The 24,976-nt window shown below is 41.9% G+C and overlaps 2 protein-coding genes across 8 annotated transcripts in view; one reads left to right on the forward strand and one right to left on the reverse strand.

The window, feature by feature from the left end:
• C5H4orf17 (chromosome 5 C4orf17 homolog) overlaps positions 1-4,660 on the forward strand; it is a 62,042-nt gene extending 57,382 nt beyond the window's left edge. For all 7 annotated transcript variants that reach the window (XM_054030847.1, XM_054030849.1, XM_054030844.1 and 4 more), the window contains 3 exons: positions 1,636-1,792; positions 3,038-3,081; positions 4,213-4,660. In XM_054030847.1, coding sequence (XP_053886822.1) covers positions 1,636-1,792; positions 3,038-3,081; positions 4,213-4,406 — 395 coding nt within the window. In that variant the 3' untranslated portion in view covers positions 4,407-4,660. The remainder of the gene's footprint in view (positions 1-1,635; positions 1,793-3,037; positions 3,082-4,212) is intronic.
• Positions 4,661-8,206: 3,546 nt separating this feature from the next.
• On the reverse strand, positions 8,207-22,606 carry TRMT10A (tRNA methyltransferase 10A). The gene is made up of 7 exons (XM_054030851.1): positions 20,887-22,606; positions 19,627-19,789; positions 17,192-17,263; positions 16,634-16,708; positions 15,014-15,163; positions 14,203-14,308; positions 8,207-10,031 (listed from the first exon to the last, which is right to left on the reverse strand). The coding sequence occupies exons 1-7, from the start codon at positions 21,084-21,086 to the stop codon at positions 9,862-9,864; spliced, it is 936 nt and encodes a 311-aa protein (XP_053886826.1). The 5' UTR covers positions 21,087-22,606; the 3' UTR covers positions 8,207-9,861.
• Between the last annotated feature and the right edge of the window lie 2,370 nt (positions 22,607-24,976).

Raw genomic sequence — 24,976 nt, forward strand, 5'->3', positions numbered from 1 at the left:
AGCAGCCCGCAGTCTGCGTCTGTCTCCCTCCCTGGCGCTGCCCTGACTGAGCTAAAGGCCCCGCCCTTTGTACTTCCTGACCCACCTCTCCCCTTCTGGGGGGTGGAGTGAGCTTGGCACTCAGGCTGAGAGCGGCGCTTTACCCTCAGGTTCGGAGGGAAGCCACCCTGGTTCCCTACAGGTATCATTGACAATATGCCCCTCCTACAGCAGCCTTGGTTGAATTATTCTTTTTGAAAGGAACATCTTTCATAAGAAGGATCATATCTCAATGATGGCAGTAGAAGTTGATCCGTAAATTGGAAAGGCCCCTGAAACACACTGCTCAAAGAAAAAAGCAAAGAAAAAAACCATCACAGGAAAGTGGTTTTTATATTAAACTGCTACAGTACCAATTCACAAGTGCTCAAAGCACTCATTCTTTGGCTTTAGCCTCCGCACCTGTTATGCCAGCACAATGACTACCAGTCATGTGTTATTACCTACTTATGGGTACTCATGTTACACACTCAGGTATGCGCCCTCGGGCAGTCTACCATCCCCCAATGCAGACTATTCCAGCCACACTCCCCTGTCAGCATTCACAGACCACAGTGAGAACAGGCCCAGTTCGTCACATCTCTCCCCCCTTCGAGACCGAACTGAGCAGGGTCACTTTAGCCAGTGACCCGGGGAAGTTCGAACCTACCCCCGTTCCCATGGATGCCCCCGCATCCCTCCCATTCCTTGGTGAGAATTACACCAGGCCCCTTCAGTTTCACGCCCCCCCTTAGGTCGGGTAGTTACTTATGGGTAGTTACACTGCCCTTGGATGATCATATCACCCAACTTCTTTATTTAGCCAACCCTGCTATAAATTGATTTAATTCTGCTTTTAGGGACTTCTTACCTGGAAGTATCCACTCAGGGAACTTGGCTAGGGCTGCTAGCTAGACATAGGCCTAAACCAGAGGTGCAAACTTTTTGGTAGAAAATTTAATTAATGAGTCTCCTCAGGCATTAATTTACATTTCCAGATATATCCTGAGAAAGTTAGATCTCCAAAAGGCATGCTACACTCATCTCATCAGAGTCAGTGATCCCTAGTGATGTTCCAAATTCAAGTTGAAGGAGCTAGATGTCCAAAGGCTATTGGGAGAGAAAGAGTGTCTCTCTCCCCACCCTCACTTTGGTATATCACAGCCTACACCTCACGGAAAGGGGATGTCAGTAAGCTATGGGTTTAAAGAAACAAAATCGCAAGTGGTGTAGTTTTTCAACTGTACTAAACATTTCTGCTCACTTCATGTTTTTGTAAAAAAATGTTACCCAGCCAATTTGGAGGCAGATATGACTAACACTGTAGGGAAAAGAGGATGGGCAAAGTTGGATATACAATAGAAACCTGTGGTTAATATTGTTAGAGCAACTACTGTTATTGTTTAACTGGAAATTCCTTTCCAGCTTTTTTTAAACTGAAAAATCCAACAATTATAGTTTGTTAATAAAAACAGTCTAGCACTCATGAACTATACAAAAATGAAACTGTGCATATTTACATACAATTCAGATTTAATGTGGCATTTCCATTTTCCTCAATTTCTTTTTAAAGCAACCTCATTCAAAGAAATTATTTGACGGTTTTTGGTGTTTCAGAGAAAGAGTTTGTATCAAATTTGATTCGCTCAGAAATGACTAGCAGGGACTTGCTGAATTATCGGCAAAATACGCCAAAAGAAAGTGCAGTCCATGATACAATGAAGCCTTCCCATGCCCCTTGGACAGAAACAAGGGAAGAAGTGAACAAGTTCAGGTAAAGTCTGCTTTAATATTGGTAGGATCAGGAATTTGTCAAAAGGTTAGGAGTTCATGTTCATTGTAGGAGAAGGATTCAAGTTTTGAACGATTTTCTGAAACTTACCTAAAGCGCTGATGTCTGCAAACTTAAGCTGCAAATCTTGAGAGAACAATTTTTCTCTCTTCCTCCTGATTTCAGGTGCTTCTCTACTTCTAGTCCTGGCAGAAATATTGCCAAGAACAGAAGTATTGAAATATTACCACAGAGGCTGATTCTGTATTAGAAACAAAAGCCCAGGCCTGCAAACACTTACGCAGGTGCTTAATATTTATGCATTTGGGTAGCTCCATTGAAGGCAGACGGCTCACAGATGAAGTTACTTTTGTGCCCATTTGTGTACGTTTGCAGGATTGGGGCCTAAAATAGCACACAAAAAGAACTCACACTTAGTCAGGCTTTTCACAACTGCCCCAAAACATTCAGTTTGAATTTAGCTCACTCCACGCTAATTAAGATGGAGAAAACACGTTTTCATATTGAGCAGAGTTTTTTGTTTTGTTTTTTAAAAAAGCTTAATAGGTTTTGCAACTTTTTCATGCTTTGGCAAGGTACTATATGAAATTCTGCAAGAGATATTTGAAATTGTACATGTTCCTATTTCAAAACTCCCCCAAATCCAGATCATTTACTTGGGGGCAAAGGATTATTCTGCTTCTAAATCCTGAAAGTTGTTTTTTCTCATCGTTGCTCACAGTCATCAGTAACACATAAATGACATGTTGGGGAAGAGATACGCCTTTTACTACCAGAGGTGAGCCTGGGCTACAGATCTTCAGTGTGTAATATGTTCTGTACATCTGTTGCTGACTATGCCTGTAGACCTAGGAGCTGTTTTGTTTGTATTATTCAATTGTTCTTTAAAGAAATTAACTCACCAAGTCGGACTGTTTTTTGGAAGGAAACTTTTCATGCAGAAAAGGCAGAGAATTTAGAATAGAAATTAAGAATGGAATTAAGTTTAAAAATGTCAGTGGTAAAAATGTTGGTTTTGTGATTGAAGCTTGTCAGCTAGAGCTTGAATTGAAAATGTTGCTAGGTAGGAGAGATTCCATTCTTGGGTACAAAGTTATGGAAGTGGAGCAGTGCCAAGGTTTACAGGCACCAAAGAACCCTTTAAGCCATTGCTGCATACAGCAGCTCACACAAAATGCCTGCTGTTTCTTTTTTTATGGCTTTATAAGCTCTCCCTGTTCTATTCAGGCCTTCAAGTAAAGCACCAGAAGCAAGTAAAGGAATGGAACAAGGTAGGTGATGGAAATTCTAAAACACTATACAGCTAGAAATGTATTCAATGCCACAGTGCAGACGTATTGCACTTTGAGGTTTTATATGTAAGATCCTTGAACATTTTAAACAGTTTAGAGTCTATTTTTACACTGGGATGAAGAGAATTCAATGGCAGTATGAAAAATACAGCAGTATGTCAAGTTAATTGGGAGTTAGATTTCTGAGAATCTCTGCTTTTTATTACCACCATTGATTCAGCCTCTCTAGGAAGAGCATTCATGTATAACTTTCCCCAGTGACTGCACCTCATTAACAAAGCAGTGCAAAGTATACTTATTTACAGCTGCTGACAATCTTACTTCAACCACCACGAGGTTTGATCTTTCTGTAAATTCTCCTGATTTCTTCCTCCACACAGTCAAAACCTCCTGCTATTCCTCAGACATGTGCCCACACTCTTCCTGTCAACTAACTTTTGGATTCCACCTTGCCTTGCACCATCAACCAGCACATCTCCCTCGACCTCTAAATAAAACATGCTTTCCTAGTCAGTCTCCCTCAACTACCAAAGACACATTTACAGCCCCTACCCAGACAGTTTCACCTCCCTCAGATCACCACTTTCCAGGTGTCATACATCTGGAGTGCAGTAAAGGTTAACAAAGCAGCACAAGCCAAAAAAACCCCAACAGTCTCAATAAGGAGACTACCCCTTCTACAAAAAAGTTGCAGTCTGAGTTGTTTACATGATCATGAGACTGTGCTAGCAGTAACCTGTATTAGCACACCAGGATACAGTGAGTTTGACCCCCCGCCCCCCCCACAAAAAGGGGTGGGGGGTCACTCTATTTACACTGGTTCAAAAGTACTACTATAATTCTATAGTGAGTGAAAATACATAGTTTATAATACCTGTGGGTGGAGACTTTACATGGGAAGGATGAGAAGGGAAACCAGGGAAGGAATTTTGTAATTTCTCAGAGACCAACAATTTTCTCTTCTCAAAGAATCATCCAGTTGAAGATCCTCCATGCTACTATTTTCATAATATACTACCAGAAACACATGTTAAAAGCCAAATAAACATTGAAAAACAAAGCCTAAGCTTAGTGTGGTATACAGCTTTATTGTTCAAAAATCTTTTCCAGAAAGGGAGAGAGATGGTCATTTGTCCACCAGAGGGGAGAGACTTACAATCCCAATTTCTGAAAATTTGCACAGAGGAAGGTCCTCCAGCTCCCAGGGAACGAGCCACAGTCCTTCCTTAGCGCTCCGACAAAAGCCCCACCTCCGCTACAGCAAGTTATCCACTGATCAGAGACATCTTACTGCCAGAGAATAACTTCCTCTTTAAAGCTTCTGAAACAGCACAACTGTTCCCTTCAAGTATTACCATATGTACTATTAGCAACAATAATTAAAAACATACCTAAAGCTGGCTTCCCCTTTAAAAACAAACTTGTGTTAATTTCATTTAGTCCCTAAGTGTTTCATCAAAAATCACTGAAGAGTACATACAGAATAACTTCTCCAGAAACTTTTGGATATGCTCTTTGTTCAAAATGCCTATACAAGTAAGGTTAAGAGAACTGTAAATAAAAGATGTTTAATCTACCCTGCAAGACTCTTAACACAGGCATTTCATCTTTAAGGAAACCTACACTTGCTATTAACTTGGAACATCAAGTGAAGAGAGAGTATCCACTGCTCATATGCTTTCTAGCCTCTCTGAAATGATGCACTGTACAGCAACTGGGCAGTACTATATTACACCTTGATTACAACTTTAGCTGTGGGTGGAGTTGTAACCACAGAACTAATCTTTTTCTCTGCATTCTAGAGTATAGCACATGACACCGTAAGAGAGGGTAGCAACTTGATCAAAAAGCTCAGGCAACAAATTTAAATGCTTAGCAGCTGACTTGCCCCCTAACAAGTATGTGCATGTATACACATATTTGTGCACAGGAGTCAAGCCCACAAATGGATACATTGTGTGTGGATACACCAACTGCTCATGTAATTAGAGAGATACATGGGCACATGTATGTTTTGCAAGGTGCAAGTCACGCACCAGTTTTTGAAAAGCTGACCCTAAATTTTCAATCCTAGATCACTAGAAAAAGCATGACTACAGGCAGAATGACATGCTCTCTGCAAAAAGAGTAAGCAATTATCTAGATCAATTCCTCTCATAATAGCTGAGAAGTGTCATGTATTTAATACTGGGGGTGGGTGGGGAGAAGGGGAATGAGGGGAAAGAAAGGATGGACAAAAAGTCCCAACAAAACCAACTAAATAAACCCAAGATCACAGAAATGGTGGCAAGCACAGCCTATTTAAAACTGGAACCATTTATTGAAACCCTACCTTAACCCACCCTTTTGGGCATGTTTGGATAAGAGAGGTCACACTTCTGTTTTTGGTTCACTAAAAGATGTAGGCCAGAGGTTCTCAAGCTTTGATCTGCAGCTCCCTGGTTAACAAAACAACAGAATGGTAACATGATGCTATCACTCCTTGTTTGCACCTAAGTCACATTGAAAAGAAACACTTTAAAATATTTTAAATTAATACTAATTTTCCATGTAAACAATTGCTATTGTTGCTCCAGGAGTAAAGGACAACAAGTTAAGGATGCAGGGAAAACAACTGAAATCTCTTGGTTGATATCTTATTTCACTACTTACCTTTGTTCTTTAAAGCAAATAACACAAAGTCAGTTTGAAGAACAGTAGAACAACCCAATCTAACAGAGTATGAGAGTCATTACTGAACAATTGATGGCAACAATGCTAATGTGTTCTTTCAACAGCATGCTTAACTTTCCTCTGAAGCTGCTTATGGTCCTGGTAGGTTATTGAGCAAATATATTAGAGCGGGAAGTGTGTTGGTTTACAAAGACAACTACAATCAACAACATTTTCTAAGTTTTTTTTTTCCAATACCATCTGTACTTATTTGCATAAGTACACAAAGCTAGTCTCCCCCCAATCTTTCTCACTGAAGATAAGTTGCAAGATATGTATACTCACACATGTGGCGTAAGTGCTTCAATAAATATATTTAACAGGTCAATAGTCCTTTAACATATTAGTGACAACCCATTGTACTTAATCTAATTTTTGACTGAGCCTAATAAAAATGCTTCATAATGAAATTTTCTTAAGCTAAAGAAAGTGTGCATGTCCTCCAATTCCCCCTTTCACTCCATGCCCTTGAGCACCTGCTCTTTTAGTTACTTGGCTTCCCTTCAAAAAGACAGTACGTAGCAATGATGGACACTCCCATAAGACTATTCTTGTGAGGTAATCCCATTTCATCCTACTATAACAAAATCAGATGGCCTGTCTTCAAATTATCACTGTCCCTGACACTCACAGCTGAATCTGCAGGATCCTATCTGCTGTGATTGAAAAGGCTCAATTTTAAAATTTTATTAAAGCTAATGTTAAAGAAATTATATAATACATAGGTTAAGAAAAGAGTGTCCATACATCTGGGTATAGTGCTTAGATTATCCACAAATACAAAGTTTCTTTTAAAAAGTCATATGATACACAGTGTACATCATCAGCAATAACCCAGCTTTAGGTGAATAGATTTAACAATATTTAGTTTAGATATTAGAATCCAAATACTCGGGTACATCACTCATGAAAAGTTGTACAGAGATTTGGTTGTGGAAAGCAAAACATATCAATGAGTTGGAGATTGTCCCTCAGTAATTGAGAATTTTGCTACACTAGTTTAACACACTCCACATCAAGCATTTTTAAACACTTCATGAAGTGCTCAGGTTGCAATCCAATATTCCTCAGAGTATTTATACTCCATTGCTCTTGGGAGCTATTCCCATGTTACTGGAGACTTGGCTGATTTATGAAGTGTACAATCTTTGCAATGCACAATAAACAAATAGCTATGAGTTATATACCCTTTACAGTCCTTACAAAAGGACAAGTTTTCAAGAGATTCACTCTTCATAAAAGTGAGCACAGAGCTCTCTGGCTGGATAGAAGTTCAAAGTAATTTCAATAAACAGTTAAGAGGGAAGCAGATAAAAGAGTAACAAATAAGTAGGAATAATGTTGAATACTATTAAGTTGACTATAAACAGTGAATTAAAGTAAAACTTGATGTCAAAATGAACGTGGAAAATATAGTGTCCTGTGATAAATAACACCTAAATATCTGGAGAAGAATGGGAGAAAAAAAGACTGATTACCTTTTGTCACCACTCTTGCTATTGCCTCAGAGAGGCATCAGGATTGCACAACTCAATTGCTTATGGTTTATCAACAATATACTCAGCCTTGCAAAAGGAATAAAACAAAGATGTCCGGGCCCCAAAGTGCATGTTGTTTAAAATACTGACAAAAGAGAAGACATGATGCATTGACAGAGGAATGAGTTAAGTTAAACTGATCTGGCTCATGTATGGACCTTGGCGCCTTACAATTGTCAACTGAGCTGAAAAATGATGTTGCTCGTCTTAAAAAGTGCAAATTTGAAGTTGGTAGAAAGTTTTAAGTGAGTCACATCTTCCTCTCCAAAATGAATCACTTTGCCCACTACAGAAATCCTGAATGTTTCATTTTGTGTTGCTCTATTTCATTGATCAAGAGTCTCCTACTTGCAAATGATTGATTTTCACATTATGCAACTCATTATTTTAAAAATGGTAATGATGAGCACTCTATAACCTCTTTCAAATCATTATATTTGACACAGTAAGACATGGTGATATGTTAGTGCAAATTAGAAAAAAAGAGAAACCAAAAACTTGAGGCAGAAGCCAAATGAGAGAGGTAGTGGCTGACACGCACTAGAGGGGAAAACGTAAGAAAGAAATTGTTTTAAATAGTGTGTAATATGTTGAAACAAAGACATGAATATATTTCAAAGTTATCTGCAGAAGATGTTGTAAAGTGTCCATTTCAGAGCTTCTTTGGGTTAAAAAAAAAAAAAAAGAATTCTTGCTTAATATGTAAATCACACCAGTGAAGAGACAAGAGTATATATCTTGTTGTTAAAAAACAACTTCCACCATACAAAAAAAAAAAAAAAAAAAATAGTTCTGGTCAATATAACAACGCAGAAGAACTGCCTTTTAGAGTTGTGAAATTAATTCCACATGAATAAATTGTAGCATTTAATTTTAATGTGCTCAAATCTGAGAAGGAAACAAGACATGTGGTAGAATTAGAGAATCTTAACTGAAACTTCAAATGCTTAGATCAGATTTAATCAATACTATGTGCAGCAGTATGCAATAGCTCAACTGTAAAATTACACTTTGTACCTTTGCTATTTTATACATTTGTTTAGTAACAAAGGAAACTGGTACTGGCAAGTGCTTTACTTTGTTTATGCTATACATTTCTTTGGCTCTTCAAACAAAACAAGACAATGCTTTTGTCCAAAAGTTTCTCCAGGTTCAGAGACAAAATGTAACACATTTCTCTGTGGCATATCTACACAATAAACCCACCACAGTATTTTATTTGAGCAACAAACTGTTGTCCACGACCTAAGGCAGATGAATCTTCACTGTAGTTTATCAGATGGCTGCCTAACGAGTTCTCAAAATTAATTTTTATTAAAAAAAGCATAAAAATGATCACACTGAACATGTCAAATCATAATTTGCTTGTTGCCAACCATGTAAAACTATAGGCCACATGTACATCTACACATATTTCAGTTCAATTCCCAGTCTGAAAGTGCTGACAGTGGAGGGAGGACTGGAGCTGGATACAGAGCCAGTCATATCTATATCACCTGTTCAAAAGCAGCCCACATCACAAGTGACCAGAAGCTGCTATCATCCAAATGCTCTTTGGGAGTCTATTGATGATTGCAGACTTGCTCTCGGTAGGTACTTGTTTGTCCACATCCCAAAAGCTACACTACAACTGGCTCCCTTCTGGATAGTCCCTGCAGAAAGGGATGAGAGAATGGCCTCACAGGTGTGAAAGGGCACCTTCTGCCTCCAAGGCTGTCTTTTGGCCTGCTTCAGGTGTACTGAAATGGCATTTTAAAAATGTAGTTAGAATAGAGAGCTTCAGTTCAAGAGGCAAGAAGAGTAACTTTTTTTGAAATATTCACAACCCTGCCAGAGAAGTAGGTTACTCATTCTATAGGCAGGTCTGCTGTGACAGATGATGTTTTTTAAAAAATTATGGTTTTAAAGTGTCCAAAGCAGAGTTCCTGGCTCCCAATGTTTTTTCAGAGACTATAAGACCGTTCTTTGCTCAGAAAAAACCCCACTGATGGTGAGAGGTTATACACACTTTGCAACAGGCAATGCCGGAAGGAGCTTTCAGATTAATTAACCTTTGACACTCATTGCTTTTAAGACATAATACAAGATAGAGGTGGATAGGGAAGAATAATAAAATATCAAGGGTACATACACAAAACAGGGACAGTTAAAAACACATTAATTATTAGGTTCCATCACAAGCTTCAGGAAAATAAAATAAAACCGTTCTGTGTGTATCAAATAAAATATTTTAAAAGGAAAATAAATATTAGCTTCCATAACAAAATATGTTCTGCATTTGCCATTAATTTACTTTATAAAAAGCTCCAAAAATGAAGTATTTTCAAGGTAAAAATAACATTAATGTTTACCACCTCTTTCCAAGTGTTACCACTTCTTTCCAAGTATAGCCACTTAAACAAACACCGCTAGTGAGATAGATTGTTCTCAGAGGTTTCATCTAACTCATGTCTTATTTCTATCCTTTGTGCCACATGCACTTTTCATTCCTGCCCTCTTCCAGAGTTGCCTAGTCGCTGTCCGAGCTATTATCTTCACCAGCCTCTTTTTCATGCAGCTCATGTTTGGAAGAGTCATTGGCTTCGCCCAGAGGACTGGCCCCTTTCCGTGGTGGCAAGACACTGAAAAATGCTTCCTTCCAGTTTTTCTTCTCCAGATAAGAGAGGATTATCTCAAACACTGCAATCAAGAGAGACCACCAGCTCTTCAATAGTGAAGTAACTGAATTTCTGACAGGAACAGAGACTAATTCTTAAAGAACACACGTTTAAAAACATAAGCCAATGTTGCAAGGATCTTACCTCTTCCCTCAACAACGCAAAATAAAGCCCTTTGGGTTAAACAGAAAATGATGTACTGCTGCAGCAGTCAGTTCTTATTCTTGTATGAGCTTTCCCTCTGCCCCCAAAATAAGTATGTTTTGAAAATTATTTAGAACAGCCTTACAAAGTCATGGAGATACACCCAACCCAGACACAAAATGTACTTGCTTCCTTTTACTATGCTAAAGAATGGTGAAGAAAAGATAATTATCCAAACAAAAACAGTCATCATCTCTTCCTCCTGCCCACCGCACTCTGCCATGTTACACTTGTGCCACACTGATTTAGTTGTATTTGTTTTTAAATAAAAGGACAAATTAATGTTCGCCCTAAATTTGACCTGCCTTGTTATACTATTTTGTAATTACTCTATGTGTAGTATGCTTAATCTTCTAAGTGCTTTATAAGCACTTAAATCCTCACAATGATCCTCCAAACAGACAAATAAATATCTACATTTTACAGATAGGGAAATGGAGGAAAGTTGCTTAACCTCTCTGCCTAATGCTGAGAGGGACTCAGCATCCAAGCTAGCAGTTCCTAGCTCAGTCTTGATAGAGAGAGAGTGGTCTCAATACAGCAGCCAGAACTAGAAAGAATGTTCAGAGGTGGAGGGAAATTTTAAACAACATTTTCCAATATAGTAACTCCTCATTTAACCTTGTCCCGCTTAACGTTGTTTCAATGTTACGTCCCTGCTCAATTAGGGAACATGCTCGTTTAAAGTTGTGCAATGCTCCCCTATAACGTCGTTTGGCTGCCTGCTTGTAAGATACTGTGGAAGAGCAGCGACTTTACAAGGGAGCATTGCACAAGTTCCGCTTCTCCGCCTCCTCCCCCTCCCTCCCAGCGCTTCCCCCACTGCCAAACAGCTGTTTGGTGGTGCTTAGGACTTTATGGGAGGGAGAGAGAGAGAAGCAGGGAAGTGCCGCGTCTCCAGCTGTTTAGTGGAGCTTAGGATTTTCTGTGAGGGACGGGGAGGAGGGAGACGCGGGGCTTCTCTGCTCCTCCCCCACCCTCCCAGCACTTCATGCTTAGGACTTTCTGGGAGGGAGGGGCAGGAGCCGGGAAGCGCTGCATCTCCGCTCCTCCCCCTCCCTCCCAGAAACTCCTAAGCGCCACCAAACAGCTATTTGGCAGCGCTTAGGACTTTTTTGTGTGGGAGGGGAAGGGATGTGGCGTGCTCCGGAGAGAAGGTGGAGTGAGGGTGGGAAGAGGTGGACCTGGAGCATTCTCGGCAAAGGCCAAGCCTGTTCTTCTCCGGGGAAGCTGCTGCTGCTGCAAAGGTGCTTCCTAGCGTCCTTGCCTGCAGCGGGCTGTGCCTGTGTGGGGTAAGCCGGGGCACTTCCCAACTACAGTACAGTACAGTATATAATGCCTTTTGTCTACCCCCAAAAGTTTCCTTGGAACTTAACCCCCCGCATTTACATTAAATCTTATGGGAAAATTGGATTCGTTTAATGTTGTTTCACTTAAAGTTGCATTTTTCAGGAACATAACTACAACATTATGTGAGGAGTTACTGTATTACAAAGTACTAGTCTTAGAATGTTATGTTTAGCTGAAGGAAATAAAGTTTCTTATCCATATAATCATCTCTTGGCTAAGTCTGATACGGTATTTTAGATCCCAACAGATGAGAATCTTTTAAATCCTAAACCAAGTACAGTAAAAGCTATTTTATCTGGCACTTCACCAGTCGGAAAGCTCTATAAACCAGCATTTCTGATCTTCATTGAAATTCTGGTTTATAGTCCAATTGGCGTGGGGCTGGCAGGGGCTTGGGATGCGGGAGGGGGAGCCGTATCCAGGGGCCGCTCACCTTGGGAAGCTCCCCGCAAACAGCGACCTGTCCTGGCTGCTCCTAGGCGGAGGTACAGCAGGTGGCTCTGCGCGCTGCCCCTGTACCACCCCGAGCACTAGCAACGCAGCTCCCGTTAGCTGGGAATCTGCACCCTGCCCCCCTCCCATGCCCCAAGCTGCTGCCCCAAACCTCCTCCCAAACTCCCTCCCAGAGCCCGTGCCCCGCACCCAAACTCCCTCCCTCTTTTTTCACTTACCAGCACCACCTATTCCCCCAACATGCCGGATAAAACAGCTTTTACTGTAAATGCAATTTCAGATGTTTAAAATTGAACTGGCCATGAAAATCTAGAAGCTAAAATCCTTGTGAGATCTAATTATATCCCAAATGTAAATTTAACAGTGTTCTTGTCCATCTTCCACCACCAGGGGGTTCTATTTAATTAAAACACTTGAGAGAATGGCAACCCTACTAAAATGTTTATATTATGGACCTACCCTCCTCATGCCCCTCTGAGACAGTAGCAAGAGTGCCCAGCCTATGGGACCTGGTACTATATTTTTCACTCCCAAGAATAGCAAAGTCAGAACCAAACAGCTGTTTCACTGGGCAATAGCATATAGTGAAATAAATGAAAATATATATTTATAGTTTAAAAAAAAGAAAAAATACATGAAAATATCCCTTACATTACATATACAGATATATAAAGGGGTGGCCCAATTCTGTCATCCTTATTCATGTCAAGTTGTACTTCACATGAAAGTATTCCTATTGAAATTGGGCCAAATAACATTAAGGTTACAATATGTGCAAGGGATTGAATTACAATAGTTAAAGGCTCTCTACATTTTGAATTTCCTGTCTTTTGTGCCTAAAATCCTCAACAAGGATATTGCATTAACATGGGATTTTAATAGAAGTACTTTACATGTTTAGTGCTTTTCAATTATCGTTCTCAAAATGCTTTACAATGGCAGATAACCATAAACAATCCCATTTTACAGATAGATTCAGAGAGGCTAAGAGACTTACCCAAAAACACACAGTGGATCAGCAGAAGAGTCAGGAATAGAACTGTGATCTGACTCCCAGCCTAGAAGATAGCTCCCAGAAATGATACTAGAGGTCAGTTTACGACTGTTGCAGGAGAACTACTAAAATGGCCCCAGCTAATATCCTGCAGTTTTAAATGGATAATATGTGGAACCCTGTTCTCTACCTTGTGATATAATATTTAAAGCTACAGCTGTGTGTGTGTGTGAAATGCTTCCAATATATGGATTTTGGTAATACTTAAGTCGCTAGTTAATGATTAAGCTTAAGAGTCAAAGTTATAGCTGATTCTCTGCTAAATTTATGATGGACATCCACTGGTAATTTTGAGACTGGATGAGCATGCTATTGCACACATCATTAACATTTGATAATATTTAAGATAATAAATACTTTTAGCAACAATAAAACCAAACTTGGACATTTTCAATAAAATAAGAGACGGTAGAAGAAATTCAAATGGTGAAAAATAAAGACACATAAAATAGTAAAACCAAATTAAAAAAAAAATTAAAAAAAAAAAAAAAAAGTTGAGCAGCAACCATATTGCATATGCTTATATTTAAATCTAACTAATCACTTAAAGGTCCCAGGTGTCAAAACTGAAAGACTAAGTTTTTTTTTTTTAAAATAAAAAGATAAATTAGGTAGAGACTGTGGTTGTATACCTCAACCTATCAGACTCCGAAAACCAAGTACATGCATTCTGGGCTCTTCCTAAATGCCAATGCAAGGGAATCGGGAAGAGAAAACAGAATATTGCTAAAAGCAAGTAGAGTAAATTGTGTAACTATCCACCACATAATCAATGCACACCAAAACTGTGAAACAGGGCCAGTTTTTCATCTCTTTTAAAGGGAATAGAAACAACGGTAAATCCTAATATTCTGGTCCTTCGACCGTTTTTAAGGAGGAAATTTAGCAACTGCGGGTAGGATTTTCCAGAGTGCCATGTTTTCCATAGGACAACTCAATGGGATTTAAGTTCCTAAGTCACTCAGGCACAATTGGAAAAAATCTCACTTTTATAAAGATTAAAGGCACCCAGCCACTACTGAAATAAGAATTAGGTCTTTATGCTCTGATGTACTTTTGAAGATTCATATAATTTGATATTGCTGACAAATTCTGCACATTTTCATTTTTATTTTGCAAACTCATGACTTACCATGATTAACTGCCAATACTTTCCGGCTGTTCATTTTCACAAAATTTCCAAGTGGAAGCTGTGCATGAACAATTCCGTGTTCTAGTGCTTTTTTGTAAGTAATCCCCTGCAGCAAAGAAAAGCCCCAAAAAAGTTAATCAAGAATCACGATTTCTGATAAGACTGTACAATACAGTGAGCTTTCTACCACTGGGAAAGAAAGACAAAATGAATAAGACAATTACTGTTTTCAGGCAGGGGTTTTGCAAGCAGTGTCATACTGTTGCAACTCAAGACTAAGTGCGAAGTGCAGTCTGTTTTAAGGTAGTATTTGTGTTGAACACTAAGAATTAATACAAATTATTCAGAATTGTATCTTGTTTAGCAAACATTAAAACTCAAGTTTACCTGAGCTGTTTATTATTATTATTATTGTTTTTTAAGAGAGCAGTGCTTTTGGTTTGTTATTTTAAATTCTAGTACTACTTTAACACTTACTTTTTCATAAGAAATTGGTATTGCAGTGACTACATTCTGCAGGCCAACAGAGCCACATTTAGCTCTCAGGCTTTGATAGTAGTTCAACCTGCTTTGTTCTGAAGAATCATTTGCCAAGACAAAATTTATCCCCCAATTTTTTTAATGACACATGAACTACAAAAAGTTACTACATACAACCACCTTCACTTTTGGTTCTTAAGAGTTTTACTGCACAAAATCAACCAATATGTTTTTTAAATAAGTATCAGTTTTTGCTGATTTGCATGTGTTCAGTAATAACACTGAATTACAGGCTGAAAGAGCAGCTTTAAAGAACGTAGTATCCGTCTACCTTGTGGTGATTGTGATCCACCAGACCTCCAATTACATAGGCTTTAGTCTCATCTAGTTCATTCAGCACATCAGGGGAGTCTGATGTAAGATACACAAGGTCTTCCTTCTTTATTAGCTCATTATAATGCTCTGATGAAATATGGATATCCTTTGAGATACAAAGAAGTTCAAAGGTTACTCATGCTATTGAATAATGCTTGGCCAGGCTAAATACCAGCACAAGTACCAATGGAGCAGCGCGACCATGCTGTCTATGCCAAGTCCCATATTCACTATACTGCTTTCTAGGTACCTATCCCACAGTTCCCAACACAGCTCTCAGAAGCAGTGGCTTGTGAAAAGTTTAAGGCCTTCTGCAATTCCTCCGGACTCTCAGAAGAGGTCAAACCCTTGTGACTCCCTGTGTAAAGTACCCGTGGACTTAAATCACTTCCAAGACCTTTTTTGAAAGGGAAGCCAGGATAAATGCTCAGCTATTGCTTGGCAAGAAAGATTTCTGCTACTGCTTTTTAAAAGCAGTCACCAGGACTTGTGTGATGGAACTGCTCTATAATTTATGAATACAGTTTGTTGACCAAGTTATTGTATGAATATATTGGTTTAGTTTAATAGGTGCTGTAAGAAAAATCAAGCAGGAAGGAAAGAATAGCTCAAGGTATGCCACTTCTCTACAAACACTCGAGTGTTGTTAGGAAAGAATGCCAGGATAGGAAAGACACTACGTACAGATCTATCACAGGGTTTAAAAATGATCACTCTCAAGAGAGGGAGTAGTTGTGTGGGCAAATCAGAACCAACAGACTAGACAGACACCCACTGGGGGTATCTGAAGTAGTTAGGGCCACCCAGACTACCATCAGGGGATGGTAAGCCTCTAGGTAAGCGACATACATGTAGATCATATGTTATTTAAAATAATTTTATAGCCCCATACTAACAGGCCAGCCACGGGTGTTTTAGTGCAGCGTAGACGTACCCAAAGAGATTTGCTCAAGGTCACACAACATTTGACAGAACTGCGTAAGGAACTCTGACCTCCTCCTGGGCAATGCTTCCTCATGCAAACAATTGAAATAACGTGGGAACATTATTAAAGAAAAGGAGTTACAAGAATAAGAAACCCAGTATGTCAGCAGTCTTACTGAATGTGCCATTCTTGACAGTACTGGTGTTGTTTTCTGGAACCAGGTAAGATAGTCAGCTCACTAACACTTCACCTCTGGAAACCAGAATCTAGTCTAGATCAAGGTATAACAGATGTATTTAGCTTCATGGTTAGTCAATACAATCTGAGATAAAAAGCCATGAATAGCAAGAATCAAGAAGTGAGAACATTACAAATCAGAACAGAGATGCATCAGTAATATTAACTGAAGAAATGCCTACTTATACAAAGCTAGTCTTGAGCCAGGGCAGTCACTTGTATGAACACTAAATTCACTCAAAACTGAAGTCATTAAGAGAGAAACTAACACCACTTTTTTGATATCTTGATAAAATACAGTACATGGAAAAGATACAAGCCAAAGTAACTGTAGCAATCCTTGAATGAATATTAAGATAGAAATTTCCCAGGAAAAATACTGAGTCACAAAATTGCTTAATTATCTGTCATTACCTTCCAGTTGACCCATCCTTTGTCATTTTCATTCATGTTGTTCTTCAACTGGCCTCCATGGCTGGTCAAGTAAAACTTGATACAAAAAAAGATGTACAATATCCAAATTCAAGATGCTGATTTGTCTCCACACATGCTTTATCAGACAAGCTTTTTTTCTGAAGTGTTAACTAAAACTCACTTTCGTTATTTACTAAAGGAATCTGGCACTAAGAACATTTTTGAATGGTCAGTACAAAGGGTTAAGGACTAAGCATTTTTTGCCTTATGTGCTGCAGAAAGAAAAGTTGACATCCAAAAGGTATTTTGGACTGGTAGCTTTTATACTGACATTCACATGCCTTTTTATCTATGTAGCTATTTTTATGGTGCTCACTAACAGGAAGTTAGTGTTAGCATTCCTTTAATACAGGAATGACATAAATATGATCAAACTAAGTTATTTTTTTCATTTTACTAAAACTGTACCCTCTTTTGGGCAAGGACTGCCTCTTCTACATGCTCTGTACATCACTAAGCATGGCCAGTGCTCAAATATAGACAGTTGTTGTAACATACCCGTACAGGATGTAATGCTTTACGGTTTTCTGCATAACATCTCTGAATTTGCTTGTGAAGCTTCTTGACATCCTGTATATAACACAATTTGTTTTTATACAGTCCTTCAGACAGATCACCACAAAATGCTTTACCAAGAGTCAGTCAGAAGCTAGAGAGAGAGAAAGGAAGCTTTTAACCAGCAAAATAGATTCCTGAGTGGGACAGCATTAGACCCTTCGAGAGAAAAGGAGAATGACAGCTGTGAGGGAATTATGTACACACACACAAATATATGCATCTCCCCTAGAGTACATATTTAACCACTATTATGCAAATTGTGACTCGATTCACATTGTTCTACGTAATTATAAGTCAATGAACGACTGAATAATACACAATCTGTAACTCAATAGTAGTATGTGTAACTACTTCCAGAAATAGAATAGATTCCTTTATCATCATGTACCGGGGGTAGCCGTGTTCGTCTGTATCCACAAAAACAACAAAGAGTCCGGTGGTGCCACCGGACTCCTTGTTTTTATCATCATGCATATTTTAATTATAAAAACACCCTTTCCCACCCACACAAAAACACCCCATGCAAATTATACTTTTTTTTTTTTATTTCAAACAAGTCATAGATATCAAGTTCATCAATACCATGTTTTTATTTCAGTTACATAAAAACATTGTTTAGATTATCCAGCAAAGGACAAATAAAAAACAAACAAATAATGACCTTCCTCTAACCAACCGTACCATGAAACAATCAAAGTCTCCAGACCCTCCACCTCTAATCTCTCAGCCTCCATAAATACCTGAGAAAAAGCTATGGGCTTTGCACCCAAAAGAAGGAAGTGCATTCTAGAGTCAAGAAACTTTTATGGAAAATGCCCTACCAGCAGCTCCTTCTCATGTATCTCAAAGGAGCACCTCTGATCTCAGTTGTGACAGTATGGCATAAAGAGAAATGCCTCAGGTAACTGAGTTCCAACCCATTTAGGACTTAAAATAGGTTCAATCACTTTGAACTCTACCCAGAAACCTACTGGACAATAGTGCCACTGAGTACTAGTGTTATATGCTTCCTGTATTACACTCTAGCTGCCAGTGTATTCTGTGCAGCCTCACACAGAGTGTAATACGGTGGTCTAGTCTTGAGGCATTACTCAGACTTTAAAATCTTCAGGGCAGAGACTATCTTTGGGCTTTGTATTTGTACAGCACCTACCACAATAGGATCCTGGTCCATGACAAGGGCTCCCAAGTGCTATAATAATAAAGACATAGATGATGGTAGAAAGGCTTGCATCAAAAAAGAAAAGGGTACACTCTTCTAGCCAGATGTAGGTGAAAAAAAATGCCTTTTTGGCTACAGCTGTTGTTTAGTCAACAAGAAGTACAGTAAAACTAAGATGGCACCAGGGCCGTCCCTATAGGGGTGCAGGGCCAGGGACATAGAAACTCGGCGCCTATCTGCCAGGGGGGTGCTCCCCCCAGGCCCCACTCGCACTCCACCCCTTTCCCCACGTTCCCACCCTGCCCAGCCTTTTCCCCACCCAGTTTGCGCATGCTTCCCCTCGCCCCCGGCGCCTCCAGACACCGAAACAGCGGTAGGCACTGGAAGGGTGGGGAGGTGCTGATCGGCGGGGCCCACAGGTGAGCAGGAGGTGCTGGGGGGAGAGGGAAGCTGGTAGGTGGGCTCCTCCTCCCCCTCCTGCCTCCTCACGAAGCGCAAGGTCTGCCAAAGTGTGGGTCCTGGGGCAGTTGCCCCGATTTGCCATATCCTAGGGACAGCTTTGGATGGCACCTGGCTTACAAATGGTGAAAACACTTCCTTAGAGTACAGAGGGGGCCCTTTCTGATTCTCCCTATTCCGTACCCCTACCCACCAAAATCACTCCAATCTTTTATTACCGATAAGCCAGTTCAACTTCATCCATCCTGAGATTTCATTAAAACTCTAAATTACTTGTTCTACTGGACCTTCCAGTTCTGATGTGACTGAAACAGAGCTTAGTATCACCATAATACTGAACACGCTGTAACCCATGTGTTCTCACTAACTCTGTTAGGGGCCTCAAACATACCTGGAACAGGAAAGGGGGTGAGGGAGGGGAAAGACCTCTGCAGTACCCCCCCAGCAGAGTGCTCTTGGAGCATGAGAAAATTTAATGGCAGATATCAGGGACAAGATTCTACTGTCTATTCTGGAATCAAATCAATTTTCAATAACAGATCTCCAGAAAGATGACTGCTATTTTTAGCAAGTTTACATAGAGGTAATCGTTTGAAATCTGACAAATTTAAGAAGCTAACATATAAGCTATCCCTCATGCACCAAGACAAAGAGATTGTTTCATTTTCATCTGCCCATAAATTCTTCCATTCTCGGATCACGCCATATTAGTATCAGAGAATACATTTGCTTCCAATAGCAAAATTTCATTTACCTTTAATACCATCAAGTTGTCAAAACTGCAGTCTATAATAAGGCGAAGAGTACTAGGAACAACATCCCTACGTATACGCTTCCTGTCACTCCCCTCAGTGTTAGATTCCAACTGATACTGACGCTCCAGTTTTCTTTTCTGGCGTTTCTCTTTTCGTCTCTGCCTAAAAAAATATAAAAAGTTAAAAAATAAGGATTGTCCTGTACAGTTGGTTAGATGTTCTGCATGGTGCAGATGTTAGCAGAGAAACATATACTTTATTGAAAAGTTCAAATAAGAGATAGTGTGAGGCTGCCCCAGTTTCTTGGGTAGTTGTGTAGCAATGGAGGCAAGTTCAGAAACAACCCAAGGCTCATCTTTCTCTGTTTGTAGAATAGTGAGAAAACCTATAACACTGTGTGTCTGATCCAGAGCTAACTAACATCGCTGGAAAGAATCCCATCCATTTCAATGGGGCTTGGATCAGGTCATATACTAGTAACAGCCATTATGGACAAAAGGGCCAGTTAGGGGTCTCAGTGAAACAATATATTTTACAGTCCAGATTCTATCAGGTATCTTTTCAGTGGCTAAGGAAGTATGCTACAGTGTGAGAGATGGGAAGCGTCAGCCCAAGATCAAGGCAGGAAACTGAGGCTCAAAAAGTTCATTCTGAATAGCCAGTGTCTTGGGAAGGTACCAACTGGTGTGTTGCTAAGGTTCATCTTGACCTAGAAAAGCCCATGCTTTGATACCCCTTTCCTAACCCCCAAAATCAATTCCTACCATCATGTCATCCTAAAAGATAATGAGCCACTCTGATTGTGACAGCATCCCGTATTATCAAAAAGAGGAGACTCTCACTGATTCCTGGTTCTAGCCTCGTTCATCAGGCTACAGGGGCTGGCAGTGATACAGGGGCACCACACTCAGCCAGTTCAGAAAGTAGACATAATACCTCTCGTTGCTCAGCAACAACCATTTTGACCAATTAGTGCAGAGTATTTGCAGGTTTGCCCTCCTGACATCCTCAGTCTGCTGAGAAACAGTTGCTGAATCACAGATCATCGAGGAGGATGTTAATCTAAAATAAGTTCTCCCTGATGCTCTGACAGAAAAGCCCAGCATGTTTCTCATACTCCACATTTGAACCAACACTGGCTTTAATTCTCTTTTTTGCTGTGAATGAAGTTTACATACACATTCTGTTCACATACATAAGCATTAAAATTAAATACTGGATTGGAATCAGCAACATAGGAGACATAATTCAAATCACACCTGCGTAAATCTCTTTGCTCTTCCCATTGTTTCTGCTTCATTAGCTTCTTCATTTGCCTCTTTGACATAACTCCAATGCTCTCTGCCTTGTCTGATCCTGGCTCCCCTTTCTTGACTTGATTGTCATTTGAATTAATCTTTTCTTCCATATCAGGAACGTCTGTGGGTAACGGATTTTCTGCTGGCATTTCTGATGACATTTGCTTTCCGATGGCTTTAATGGATCTTGTCTAAAGAAGCTTGAATTTGTAGACTAAGTCTTTTTTTCCCCCAAGACTGTTTCTGCAAGAAACAGAAGACAGAATAGTTCAGAAATACCACAAAAGGTCTAATTTAGATTAGTATCACTTTAAACCTACTGTAAATATTGGGGATAGGGGGAGACAAACAAGAACTGTAGACAGGCTTTTCCCCCATTCTAAGCCTTGGTCTGTGCCTCAACAAGCAACTAATGCACAAGAGCAAGTAGTAACAAATACACCTCTACCCCGATATAATGCTGTCCTTGGGAGCCAAAAAATCTTACTGCATTATAGGTGAAACCGTGTTATATCGAACTTGCTTTGATCCGCCGGAGTGTGCAGCCCCCTCCCCCCCGGAGCACTGCTTTACCATGTTATATCAGAATTCATGTTATATTGGGTCGCATTATATCGGGGTAGAGGTGTATAACGGTAGTATTCAATACTTTTCTAGAAAATCACCTCTTAGCTACAGATGGCATACCACCTATTTAATGGTTTATTTTAAATCCAGAAGGGAACAGCCTATGCTGTGTTATGACTAGACTCATTTAAATTCTGTGACCACCCAAGTCAAAATTGAGTTCAAAATTATCCCCAAATATATGTGGAGAAAGAAAGATTAGCAGGAGGGCAGAATTCTGAAAGCATGGCTCAGATGTTTGTTTGATTTTAAATAAAGTTCTTTGCTGTTTAGACAGCCTGTTTACTGCAAATTTCCCAAAGCTATCCCTTTCAATAAACAGTTTTACCATTTCATTTTTTTAAAGAATTATATGCAGTTGCATATAATTCTTACTTGGAAATCTCATCATTTGTTGGTTTTCCAATCACATTATCCTATTTTTAAGTGTTTTTCTTTTCCCCTACCCTGTTACTGTGTAAATGCTGCAGACAAATAGGGAGCTAGCCCAAACCAACTGTATAGGGAAGAGTTAAATTAACTACCATGCATACACAGTATCCTGAAAGGCACAAAGTAAAACAGAACAAAGTAGAGAACGTTTCTCTACCCTTTCAGTTATAGTAATGTCAGAGATTAATCATAACAGCAGCAGTTCAAATTAATTCAGACAGAAGTTTGATTTTAAGAGGCCTGGGGGAAGAGAGCGATTTTAAAAGGCAGAAAATCCCTGTTTGGCTCTGGGAAACGCCTTGTCTGCTCAATGAAGGGGCGAACCAGAGGCAGACAGACGCTCCTGTCGCAGGACGTGGGGCACCAGCACCCCCAGCTGTTTCGGGTTTAAGCCTGAGCCCCGGAGCGCGCCACAGCGCCAGGGGAAAGGCGTCGCCGAGCTCCTGCAACCCGACTGCGGACAGTCGCTGTTCTTCCAACCGCGGGGACCAAGGAGCCCCCGGGAGCCCCAGCACCCGGCTGCGGAGAGAGCGCGGCCCCGGCTCCCGGGCCTGATGGCTCGTGAGGGGGGAGTCCCGTCCCGTCCCCAGCCTCAAGGCAGGCGGCTCGCGGCAGCGCTGACTCCGCGCACGCGCTGGGGCCGGGCGCACCGCACTTACCCGCGCGCGGCAGCTCCCACCCCCAACGGCCAGAACCACCACAACGCTTCCAACGCCGCCCTCCGCGGCGGCCGTCTGACGTCATTGGCCCGCGCCACTGCCTTTGGGTCTTGGCGGGCGGGCTGGGCACGCTCTGGGGCTGGGGTCCGGAGGAGGCTCGGGACGGGCTGGCGGCGGAGTCAGAGGGGCGGGAACGTGCCGCCCAGCAGCGGAGCCAGTCCCCTCTTGTACACACTAGGGTTACCGTATTTAAAGAAGAGAACACTCCACAGGCCTCGGCCCCGCCCCTTCCCCACCCCAACCCTGCCCCCAAGTCCCTGCCCCAACTCTGCTCCCTCCTCTGAGTACCCCGCATTCCTCCTCCTCCCTCCCGCTCTGATCTTGGTTGGGGGTTGCTAAGTGCTTTCTTGCTCCCCACTCGCCCTGCAGCCTCTATGCCCCCACCTGCCCTGCTCCTCCTTGCCCTGCAACCTCTGCACCGTCCCCCCTCCACCCACCTTGCTCACCCAGTAGAGGGAGAGCAGCGGGCTCCATGTGGAGCCAAACACTAGGCTGCTCTGAGGGGGAGGGGGAGGGGAAGGGACTCTGGTTGTTAGAGTGCCCGGTGGCTGCGAGCGGCTTTCAATCAGTCCCAGCACTCCAATCAGCCGCACCGCACTCTGCATGAGGGGAAGGGTTTAAAGCTGAAAAAGCCGGACACGTCCAGGGAAACCTGGATGGATGGTAACCCTAGTACACACACCTGAGCAAACCCGGCGGTGCAGCCCAGGGGAGGGGTTGCGCAGACCTAGCCTGGGTAATCTCCCCTAGGGTGACCAGATGTCCTGATTTTTGGGTCTTTTTCTTATATAGGCTCCTATTACCCCCCACCTCCTGTCTTGTTTTTTCACACTTGCTGCCTGGTCACCCTAATCTCCCACGAATATCTAGTTTGCCGCAGGTGCCCGGTGCCCCTCCCCAAACACAACAGACAGGGCCACCATGAGAAGAAACACAGCTTTCGGGGCTTGTGAAGTAAACTTCTTCCCCTTCCTCCCCACAGCCAGGTGCCTCAGAGGGCAGTGACCCTGCTCTGCCAGACCCCTGCCAACAGCACACATGTAGCCTACCTCAGGTGCAAGAATCAGGACTAAGGCACGTGTGTAGCCTACCTACAGCAGGCAGCCTGTGCAGGGTGGAGGCCCAACAACTATAGCTGTTCCTGGCTGACACCTAGGGTTACCATATTTTGTGCCTCCGAAAGGAGGACACTCCACGGGGCCCCGCCCCCGCCCCAACTCCGCCCCTTCCCCCAAAGTCTCCGCCCCCTCCCCTGCTTCCCGCGAACATTTGATTTGCGGGAAGCCTGAAGCAGGTAAGGAGGAGTGTGGGGGGGAGGAGGCGCGGCCCAGGCTGGCCCCCCCGGCGTTTCCAGCCTGGGTCGGCTCGGGCCCTGGGGTGCCGGCCCCGGGCCCGGCCCCCGGCCAAGCACCCCCGGCCCGCCCAGCACTGCCGGTCCCCGGCCCGGCCCCCGGGCCCCCGGCCGAGCACCCCCTGCCCCCGGCACCGCACCGCCGGTCCCCAGCCCGGCCCTCGGCACCGCACCGCCGGCCCGGCCCCGCCGCCCCCGAGCCCCTGGCCCGGCCCCGCCACCCCCCAGCCCGGCCTCGCCCGAGCCCCCGAGCCCCCGGCCTGGCCCGGCCGGCCCGGCATGTCCCGATTTTCCCGGACATGTCCGGCTTTTTGGGCTTTCCCCCCGGACAGGGATTTGGAGCCCAAAAAGCCGGACATGTCCGGGAAAATCCTGACGTATGGTAACCCTAACAAACCAGCTGATCAATCTACAGCAAAACAATCCCGATATTTATCCACAGTGTCGCGCCTGTACTCACAAAAAGCTCCCAAATACAGTTAAGGAGGATGTGAGGAACATGGCCTAAAGCATTAGGGTATTCCTAGATAATAGTACAGCTACAGGACAAAATTTCTGTACGCTGTTATGATCGAGGTTATGTTTGATATATCTAATTTTTATTTATGTTCATGCATCCAGCTATTTTTAGACTTCACTTTTCCTTGGTTTAATTTCCCTTGGTCTCACAGAATAAGTTATCTTGACCAGAGTGTTTCTGAAACGCATGTCTCTCATGACTATGCTATGTGGGGGGAGAAAAGTCTAAGAATATCATGCCATTGTTATTGGCAACATTTGAAAAAATATATATTTAAAATGACTGTTGGCAGCATAAGAAGAGATACAGTATGTATTCATCATTCAGTTTGTTATGTACACTGGGACTATTACATAAATTAACATGTTTTACAATACCACTCTTCCTAATGTTGAAAAAGCC

The sequence above is a fragment of the Malaclemys terrapin genome, chromosome 5, assembly GCF_027887155.1.
Source record: "Malaclemys terrapin pileata isolate rMalTer1 chromosome 5, rMalTer1.hap1, whole genome shotgun sequence".
In the NCBI taxonomy this organism is placed as follows: Eukaryota; Metazoa; Chordata; order Testudines; family Emydidae; genus Malaclemys; species Malaclemys terrapin.